This window comes from Lynx canadensis, chromosome D3 (genome assembly GCF_007474595.2).
Source record: "Lynx canadensis isolate LIC74 chromosome D3, mLynCan4.pri.v2, whole genome shotgun sequence".
In the NCBI taxonomy this organism is placed as follows: Eukaryota; Metazoa; Chordata; class Mammalia; order Carnivora; family Felidae; genus Lynx; species Lynx canadensis.
In genome coordinates this window covers 82,802,801-82,813,236 of record NC_044314.2, presented here as the reverse complement: position 1 = coordinate 82,813,236, position 10,436 = coordinate 82,802,801, and the positions used below count along the sequence as shown (strand labels likewise).

General features: G+C 56.7%; 1 protein-coding gene across 1 annotated transcript in view; it reads right to left on the bottom strand.

Annotated features, from left to right (window-relative positions):
* Positions 1-6,386: 6,386 nt before the first annotated feature.
* The window catches only part of RBM19 (RNA binding motif protein 19), a 153,041-nt gene continuing 148,991 nt past the window's right edge, over positions 6,387-10,436 (bottom strand). Inside the window, exon 25 of the mRNA XM_030336074.1 lies at positions 6,387-6,573. Within this exon, the coding sequence (XP_030191934.1) occupies positions 6,505-6,573 (69 nt within the window). The 3' untranslated portion in view covers positions 6,387-6,504. The remainder of the gene's footprint in view (positions 6,574-10,436) is intronic.

Genomic DNA, 10,436 nt, shown 5'->3' with positions numbered 1-10,436 from the left:
CCGTTTCACCCCCAGAGTCCGGGGCAGGCGGGGAAGGAGACGGGATGTCTCTGCTCTTCAGTGCCGGCACAGGTTATCCCCACGGCTTCTGTCTCTCGAACACGTACCGTGTGCGCGAAGGCCGTTCAGAGTCTCGTCTCATCCTCCCGCAGCCCTTGGCGGGAGGTATCATCAACGCCCGTGTTTGAGAAGAGGGAACCCAGGTTCAGGGAGGTGTGGTGACCTGCCCGAAGTCACCGCGATGATGCGACAGAGCCAGGATTTGAACTCCGGCCGTCTCCGTCTGAGTCAACAATCCGTTTCATAACCTCGACACTTTACCCTGTCTCGGGATGGATCACTGCAACTGGTTTTAGCAGCACTGGGCGTCCGCGTGACCCTAAGAGCGAGTGCCTACAGTTTACGTCCTGGGCGCCCTGCCCCTGCCCCATGCTAGTCCTGTTTCTGATTTTTTTTTTTTTTAAATAACAGTGTATTTGCTTATTTATTCATTTACTTTAAATGTTTATTAATTTTTGAGAGAGAGAGAGAGAGAGAATAAGTGGGGGAGGGGCAGAGAAAGAGGGAGACACAGAATCCGAAGCAGGCTCCAGGCTCCGGGCTGTCAGCACAGAGCCCCACGCGGGGCTCGAACCCACGAACCGCGAGATCACGATCTGAGCTGAGGTCGGGCGCTTCACTGGCTGAGCCACACCCAGGCGCCCCCAGACAATGTATTTATTGATTCAGCAAGTCTCTATTGGACACCTATGACCTTAAGTGACCTCCTTTCCAGGCGGAGCCGGGGACGGGGCCTCACAGGACGTGTTTTGCGGCAGGAGGGGGGGCAGGAGACGCCAGCGGGAGGTGAGGGAAGCCCGGAGACGGCGGAGGAAGGAGCTGGACAGAGGCGTGGTTGCAACTGGGGTGTGGCCTCAGCCCGATCCCACGCCCCCACTCTTGAAGCAAGGGGCGACTCTTACCCTGAATCAACCAGGCATCGGCTGTGGGGTGCTGCGGCAAAGCCCCCGCCAGGGGGCAGCCCCCGTTGGCGGGGTACACGCCTCTGGAGTGGGAAGGGCCTGAGCGGCCAGCCCAGAGCGGGGGTGGGTGCAGCGGGCAAGAGTGACTCGGGTGGGGTACCGGCCGCATCTGCCACACCAGCTGCGTTTGGGGCACCGGCTTCACGGAGCGTGACTCTCCTGTGCCTGACACGCTAGACCCGTGACCAGGCGAACTCCCCCTGCAGCCTCTGCAGCAGCTACAACCCATCTGACCGATGAGAAAGACGAGGCTCTCTCGGGACCCGAGCCGAGCACAACGTGAAACCCACCGGGTGTCTCCCCAGGCCCGTCCTCGCCCCCCCCCCCCCCCACGCCGGCCGTCTGCGGCCTTCGAGAAGGTCAGCGGCGAGGTGCAGACCCAGCCGGCGGTGGGCGGGAGCCGGAGCAGAGGACGGTTTTAACGGCCTTGGCATTGTCTGACATTTGGGTTTTACTTTCTGTGGGAAGTACGCTAATTACTCCTGCTCGCTCACGAGTCCGACTTAACTACCACTTGGATTTTATGGAGTTCTTTGGAGTTGCCGCTTCCGCCCGACTTCTGGAGGCCGCCGGGCCTCTTGCCACCTGACTCAGCCCCGGTTGCTGGCCACGCGCTGACCCCCCGCGCGCACGGCTCCCCCGTGCCCCCAAGCACCCCAGGCGCTACGAGGGACCCCGTTTGGCGGATGAGAAAACCCAAGTTCCCGGAGGGCGACTCGCTGCCCCTGTCCGCCAGCTGGGAAGTCTGACGTCACAGCCGGAGCCTTTCCGCTGTGCTCGCGGCCTCGGCACCCCCGTCAACAGCTCTCAGCACCCAGAGGAGCCCCACGCCTCTCTCTGCCCGCCTTGTTAGGGCTGTAGGGAGGGTAATGAGAGCCCCGCTCGACCGGTGGGGAAACCGAGGCAGGAAGCCATACAGCAAAGAGGTTAAAAGCACATTCCATCGTCCCGTAGGGGGTCTCTGGGTTGGTGGCCCGGCTCCCCACGAACCAGCTTTGGGCACCTCTCTGGGCCTCAGTTTCCTCATCCGAAAGATGGGGGTAATAATAGTACCCGCCCCCTAGGCTGGTCAGGAGGATGAATTTTAAGTGTTGAGGACAGCGTGTGGCGCACCTACCGGTCATTATTATAAAGGTGACTCCAGGGTCAGTTTGGGGGCACTGCTGTGTGTCCCGCCACCCCACCCACATCCCCGGAGGGCTTGGCTCCTCTCCCCCGACAGCCAGTGCTCTACAGGAACTCCCCCACCCCGGCAAGTGCCCCGGTCGTCGTGACTGGCACCGGCCATGGTTTCTGCGTTCAGGAGGAATACCAGGCACCAGATAAGAGAATCTCTTTCAGGGAAAGGGGGGAACTTTTCTCAGTCTCCCCCAAACCATCACAGCAGAGCAAGAAGGACCCCCCTCCCCCCACTCCCTGCTTTGTAGGTGGGAAACTGATAGGGTATCAACAAACATGTGTGGATGGATGGATGATGGATGGATGGATGGATGGACGGATGATGGATGGATGATGGATGGATGGATTGGTGGATGGATGGATGGATGGACGGACGGATAGATGGATGGATAGGTGGATGGATGGATACGCGGATGGATAGGTGGATGGATGGATGGATGGATGGATGATGGATGGATGGATTGGTGGATGGACGGATAGATGGATGGACAGATGGACGGATGGACGGATGAATGGGTGGATAGATGGATGGTTGGATAGATGGATGGATGGATGGATGGATAGGTGGATGGATGGATTGGTGGATGGACGGATGGACAGATGGACGGATGGACGGATGGATGGATGGACGGATAGATGGATGGATGGATGGATGGATGGATGGATAGGTGGATGGATGGATACGCGGGTGGATGGATGGATGGATGGATGATGGATGGATGGATGGATGATGGATGGATGGATTGGTGGATAGATGGATGGATGGATGGACAGATGGATGGATGGATGAAGAGTCACCTGTGAAACAGAGGCAGCACCTGCCAAGTCCCAGGCTAGGCGCTGGGATTCAGCAATGCGCATTGCCACCCAGTAAGGTCACTTAGCCTGTATTCCACACACCTGCAGGGGGCAGTGGTCACGAGCCACGAGGTCGTAGGCACCCCTAGGATGTGCAGGGTGGTGGCCCTACGTCTGAGACACCGTCTGTATTCCCAAGGAGTCCGTGGATGGGGGGGGAGGGACGGAGGAAATCAGCCGTGTGGGAAGTGCGATCATAATCGTACGAGGAAGCCTCTGTGGCAGCATTTTCTGAGAACGGAATGCGCGACTGTGGGTGTTTGTTGCCACCTCTCGCGAGGCCCGGAAGGTGGAGGTCACCGCCACCACCGCACAGAGGAGGAAACGGAGGCTCAGGGGGATGAAAAGAATCTGCCCGGAGCCACACAGGAAGTGGTGGATGAAGGATTCAAACCCACGCTGGTCTGGTCCAGAACCGTGGGTCCAGGACGAGGGAGTGTCCGCCTCTTCGGAAGAGCGGGGGACGTGGGGCTGGAGGGCTTCCCTCTGGAATGTGGCGCCCGGGATGGGTAATGGCCAGAGCAAAGGCCATCTGAGCCAGAAGCTTCTTAGTAGACCTCCTCTTCCTCCTCCTCCTCACCTCCTCCTGGGACGGGATTGAAACTGACTTTAGCTCTTTTGTGTTCCATCTGGAAAGCGGACGTCCTGCCCCCATGGGGGCTCTGCTTCTGCTCTACCCCCTGCCTGTCCCCAAATTCCAGTGGCTTTCAGCGCCCCACCAGGCCCTCCAGACAGCTGACATTTTACACGGCCCCTGTGGTCAGCTTTGGACAGTGATAACAGGATTAACCCCGTGGAGGCAGATCACTTAATTAAACTTTGGGAGGAGGAACACTGTCTTCCTTCCTGGTCGCGGCTCCGGGAATGGGGAGTGGGGGCTCCTAATTGGGCAGCCTGAGGGATTTCACCCTCACCCCCACCCCCCACCCCTGCCCGTGGTCAATTCTGGCTCAGACAAAGGCAGAGAACATCCATCCGTCATCCCTCCACCTGAACGTCCATCCCACAAGTACTGACTGGAGATCCTCACCCGTCCCAGCACCGTGTTATTGCAGGGAGAGATAAGTGGTGTACCTAAGTGGCTTCCAACGTTGGTTCGGCCGATAGAATGTCCCGGAAGTCATGCTGTGCCAGCTCCGTGTCTAGACCTCGAGAGACCTTGCAGCTTCTGCTTGCCCTTGTAGCTCTGGGCAAGCCTGGGGGATGAGCGACCATGTGGAGGAGAGCCGGGTCCTCCCAGCAGAGGCCGTTCTGGGCCAACCGTCAACCAGCTGACGCCTCGATTGCAGGTGCCACCTGACCCACAGCTGACCACTGATGTGTGAGAGAGCCCAGGCAGAGCCAAACTGTGACCCACGGACACACAAAGCAATGCTTTATGGTATTGTTTTAGGCCTCTGAGTGTTGGGGTTATTTGTCTCGCAGCATCATCGTAGAAACAGCTGACTGATACACCTCCCCCTCGCCTCTGTATTAAATCCAGCCTCCCCGTGCACCTCACCTCTTCCCACACGTCCCCTCCCTCGCTCCCTCCCCTCGCTCTTTCCTTCAGCCATGTTTGCCTTCTTGCCCGTATTTCCTTGCAAGTCTCCAGCCATTCAGTCTGGCCCGGGGCAGGTCCCCAGTCAATGTCTGAAGAATGACTGACTTGATGAATGAATGAGTGAACACAGCGGTCCTTGCACATAGGGGACTTAACTGCTGAGTGGCAGAGATGATGTTACCAAATCCCAAACGCTGCACGCTCTCAGGGAGGTCAGGGGTGGGAGGAGCAGTCTGTCAAGAAAGCCTTCCCGGAGGAAGGGATGTCTGAGCTGAGACCTGAAGGACGAGTGGGTACCGATCAGGTGAAGAGGGCACGGAAGGGCATGTCAGGCAGAGGGAACAGCAGGTGCCAAGACACTGACGCTGGAGGGAGCCTGATAAGCTCAAAGGGATGAGGGGGGCACTTCGTCTTAGGTCTCGGACCTCAGGACCTCCCTGGCCCGCGACAGGAACTAGCACTAGACCCGGGCAGTGGAACAAACCACTGTATAGACCGATGGTGGCCCGTGAGTCAACCCTGGGCTGCAGCGCATTTCGGTCCATCAGTGATACTGGGGCCCAGCGACACCGTTTGTGTCCACGTTGTTTATGGCAACTCCGCTCTTCTCTGCAACGGCGGCAGGGGTGAGGGGGTCACCGCAGGCCTCCGCAGCTGAAAATATTTACCATCAGCCCCTTTACAGAAAGAGCCTGCCCGGCCCCTGCACGGGACAAAGAATGTCGATGACCTTCTGCCGAGGGGACAATGCACCGTGATGGCAAGTCGAGAGACTCACTCCCAGCCGTCCAGAGGCTGCTGGCCCTTCCTGCAGGCTTCCTCCCCCTGCTGTGACTCAGGAAGCAGGGAAGGCCAGACCCTGCCTTCTGCGGAGTGGCTGTGTCCCAGCAGAGGACGGGTGTGGGGAGGAAGGAGGACGACCGGCGGACGGGGAGTTGGCCTTTTGGGAGACCTGTGATCATCCTCATTCTAGACACGGCCCACGTGGTATTTCTGAGCCTCCTGGCCACCCACTGAGGTATCAGAGCCCCCTTTTGCAGATGGGGAAACTGAGGCCGACGGAAGTGAAAGTGACTTGCCCCGGCCCATGCGGGTGGGTGGTAGGGTTACGGCCCGAACTAGTTTGACCAGATTCTGTGGTTTTTCTACAACCTGCCCCCTTATGAGCGTGTGTTCCTTTTACACACGAGAAAGTGAGACCCTGAGGCATCACCCGCGGTTGACGTGGGTGACCCACGGGTAGTTTCCCTGTACTTTTGTTTCTACTCTTATTACAAGTGAGCGACTGCCATATGTGAGACACATCATGGGCAACGTCCACTTCGTCCGCACGATTATGGATTAGGTCATGTTATCCCCCCCTCCCCAGTTTACAGATGGGGAAACTGAGGCCCAGGCAGGGTGGCGATGTGCCCAAGCTGTGGTCAGGATGGTGCTGGGACTTGATCCCACCCCCTCGGCCCCCTCGGCCCCCTCGGCTGGTAGCTTTCATTGGCCTTTGGCGGACCTCAGGGTTGTCGCCTCCCACACCTTGTGTTTTCGTGGTCTGGGGTCTCCAGAATGTTCCCGTCTGGGATCTGCTGTGTGGGGGAGGGGCGCAGGCGGTAAGCGAGGAGGGAGCGATTACCCCTGTTTGCTCAATGGGGAAACCGAGGCCCGAGGGGGAGAGTGGGCCCGTCCGGCTAGGACAGCAGGTCAGGTCGGCAGACTCCCCCCTTCGCCCAGTCCCTTGATTGGAGCCCACAGCCCCCGTCCCTCCCTCCCGCCCTCCCCAGGTCGGTTCCCCCCCAGGGAGGGCCGGGGAGGACAGTGATGGATCTGGGCCAGCCTTCATTTTCATTCCTTCTCCACTTCTCCTGCTGCAGACCGATGACAAGTGAGGACGTCTGTGACCCGGAGAAATTATCTTCCCTTCTCTTTCACGGCATAATTTTCTGCCCTCTCGTCTGGACAAGCCTGGGTGATTTTTAGCTACAAAAAAAGGGGGAAAATTATCATTCAGAAAAAAAAAAATAGAAGGAGTCTCCTAGCTATCCGACAGACAGGCTGTCTCCCGGGTGAAAATGAAAATCTCCTGTCCTGTGAGCCCCGGGGACTTCGAGGGGGGTTCGTACTCGCGGGATGACGGTGGGCATCCCAGAAGGCAAGGCTTGTGGCCCCAGAAGTGTCCAGCTGTCCTCGGCGGATGGGGTACCGGTGGTTTTTCTGGGTGCACCTCAATGCCCACCCACACGTGGGTGCCCACCTTGAGGACTTCGGGGCGAAACAGCTTGGTTGTCGGTCACCCGTGAGTGCCCCCGCGTCATCTGACAGGCCAGCCTCACGGTGCCCAGGACCCGGGCAACTGTCCACCCAGCTTGCGGCTTTCTGGAAGTTTCTCTCCCTGCCCCACCACCCAACGCGCACACACACACGGCCACATGCCCCACGCGTCAGCAAGGAAAGTATTTTTTGACTTTCCAAAAAAATCTCTGTTTAATTTTTCTGATTTGAAGCTTCACACGTTACAAGCAAAGGCTGAGCAAGGGAAGGCCCATCTGTTTCCTCAACCTTGTGAGTAACCATTGCTAATGATTTGGTGTCCATTTTTTTCCAGACTTCGTGCAAACACCATGATTATGAAAACGCAGATGTGCGTGCACACACACACACACACACACACACACACACCAGTTGTAAAGCCACTAGCACTGGACTCGAAGGGTGTAGTTGCCAGCATATGCTGGGCTAATTTGGCCCTGCTATGTGACCTTGCCTCTCTGGGTCTCAGTTTCACCATCTGTAAAATGGACACAGTAACAGCATTAAGGGCTTCTGGGAGGACAAACTGGGATGGTGTGTGTTAACCACGTATAGCGTCTGGCGTGGCAGATGATATCCCCCCAGGTAATAGCTGCCGTTACTATTATTAGCTGTGGATGTGGCCTTGCACTGAATGGACTGGAGGAGGCTGTGTTTTTGTTCTGGAAGCAACCGTGGGGCTTTGCGGCAAAGCAACTCTCCTGTGCCCTCTCCCCCAACCCGTGGCTGCAACTTGGAGGTCAGAGGTGAGCCTCGCGGGGTTGGCGTGGCCCCTGAAATGACGCACGTGCCCACCCCTTTTGCGACCACTGAAAACAGTGTTCCTTCCTGGTAGAGAACTTCCATTTTTATCAGATACACAGGGTGGTCCTGGGGACTGGGATCTGAACGCGCTCAGGCAGCGTTCTGAGGAGGCTGGGAGTCCCAGGGACCCTTTGCAGGGCCCTCCTTTTCTACCTTGCCCTATGTGGGACCAGAATGTCCTCACACACCTCAACCCCAACAACAGACTGCATCAGATTGCAGAAGCGGGTGTGAGAACAGAGAGTCAGGCACCCCAGGTCTGCGGAAAGGAGAAGCCGTGCTGCCCCCGTCCCCACGTTCAGTGTAGTGTTTGGAAAATATTATGAGCTTTCCACGAAATATGTTACGTTAATATGTAATTGAGTTTATTGGTAGTATTGCTAAATGAATTAAGTATCTTTACACGTCTCAGTTTTAACTGCTGAACAGTACCTATTAATGGATGGCACCCACATAAATGACATCTCTTTGAGGTCCTTACTGTTTTTTTTTTTAACGTTTATTTATTTTTGAGACAGAGAGAGACAGAGCATGAATGGGGGAGGGTCAGAGAGAGGGAGACACAGAATCCGAAACAGGCTCCAGGCTCCGAGCTGTCAGCACAGAGCCTGATGCGGAGCTCGAACTCATGGAGTGCGAGATCGTGACCTGAGCCGAAGTCGGCCGCTCAACTGACTGAGCCACCCAGGCGCCCCGAGGTCCTTACTGTTTTAAGAGTGGAAAGGAATTGGGGCGCCCGGGTGGCTCAGTCAGTTGAGCGTCCGACTTCGGCTCAGGTCATGATCTCGCGGTTCGTGGGTCCCAGCCCCACGTCGGGCTCTGTGCTGACAGCTCAGAGCCTGGAGCCCGCTTCGGACTCTGTGTCTCCCTCTCTCTCTGCCCCTCCCCTGCTGGCGTTCTCTCTCACTCTCTCTCTCAAAAATAAATTAAAAACATTAAAATTTTTTTTAAAAAAAAGAGTGGAAAGGGGTCTTAAGACTCAAAAACTTGAGAACTGCTGCTCTACCAACTTAACTGGTTGAGAGAGAAGGGGCCAAGAAGATTCTGACTCTAACCCAGGGAATGGTGGCGGTTTTGGCGAAGTAGCATCCTGGGGCGTGTGGCGCGCAAAGCAGGCCAGGGTCAGGCAAAAGGGGCAGATCAAGGATCAGGCCAGGGTGCCCGGGGGCTCAGTCATTAATTGACTTCAGCTCAGGTCATTATCTCACAATTCAAGAGTTCAAGTCCTGCATCGGGTGAGCTTGAGCCCCGCTTCAGGTGAGCCCTGCTTCTCTCCCTCCCTCCCTCCCTCCCTCTCTCTGCCCCTCATGGGATTCTCTGTCTCTAAAAAAAAAAAAAAAAAGGATCAGGCCAACCGGACCCTAGCCAGGGACAGCCAGGACAGCCATCCCTAGAGGTCATACAATCAGCGATAGACATGTAATAATAAGGAGAAAACAGTGTTTTCTAGAACTCTTGTTGGGGGAGACTCAAACAGCTCTGAAACACTGTAAGGCTCTTGGAGTAGGGAGGGTGGTCCCCAAGGAGTTTTTTCACATAACAAAGATGTTTGCTAAACTGCCTTCGTACGACCATGTGTCTAGTAACTAATGGCAAAGCCATTGCTTTGCTGAGGACGATATGCAAGTTCAGAGCCGGAGCGGAATTGCAGTGGTTCCTGTAGGAGAGGCCGAGCTCTTTCTTCCACCAGGGGCACTCATTCTTACCGTCTCCCCAGGAAGCTCTCTGCTGCTCCTTAAAACAATGCTGAGCAAATATCTTTAGTGGCTCTCAGCCTGAAGGGGCACCAAATCATTAGCTCTGCTGGGCAGAAAGAACATTTGGGTTGATTACAAGGAGGGCAGAAATGGAGAAACAGGTGGATCCAGGAAAGAGGCAGTTGAGGATTCCGGGGGAGGAAAGGGCTCCCGTGCCTCTCAGGGTGGGCTTACGACATTACAATACTCAGGGTCCAAAGTGCAGACACTGGCTCTCCCATCAGGAAGAGACGCTTGCCAAGAAGCATCCTCAGGGGCGACAGGTTAGGTGTGAACCTCAAGCAGGACCTCGAAGGCAGCTGGGGATAGGAAGGAAAGTTCCTTGGCCAACCTGCATGGATTGTGTAATATAGGCAATCTTTTTCTTAACAGAACACGTTCGGAGGGCTGCGGGTCGACACGTGAGACTCCACTGTGTTTGCGGGCTGGAGGCTGATAGCGAGGGGGTCCATCGGCCTTGGAAAGAGGCTAAACGGCTCTGTTCCCCTATGTTCCCGACACTTCCTGAGAAAGGGGCATGCTTTCTGTGCACCTGAGGAAATGCTGAATGCTCTTGGGAAGCAACGAGGTGCTGAAGCACGGCTGTGCTGTGCGGCTGGGGCGTTCCCTCCACCTGCAAGTTCCAGGGTCTCGGGGGGGGGTGAGCCGTGAGAGGGACAAGCCATGCCAGCCTCCAGGCGGGAGGGGTGGTGGTCTGGGGATGAATAGGATCTGGGTGTGTGTGTGGGGTGGGGTGGGGACTGTCTACTCTCACACCCTGCTTCCAGAATGTTCTAGAACATTCTGGAACATGGGGTGGGCTGTGGGCTCAGTCACCGAATCTCCCTCCAGTGGGGGCAGGGGGGCAGGCAGGAAATGGTAATTAAGGAGGGCTTAACAAAGGAACAGAGGTGTGGGCGAGGCGAAGAGGCACCACGAAGAGGGGTGAAGTGCCTCGGGACTGGCGACAGTGGGGAGCCATTACAAGTCGGC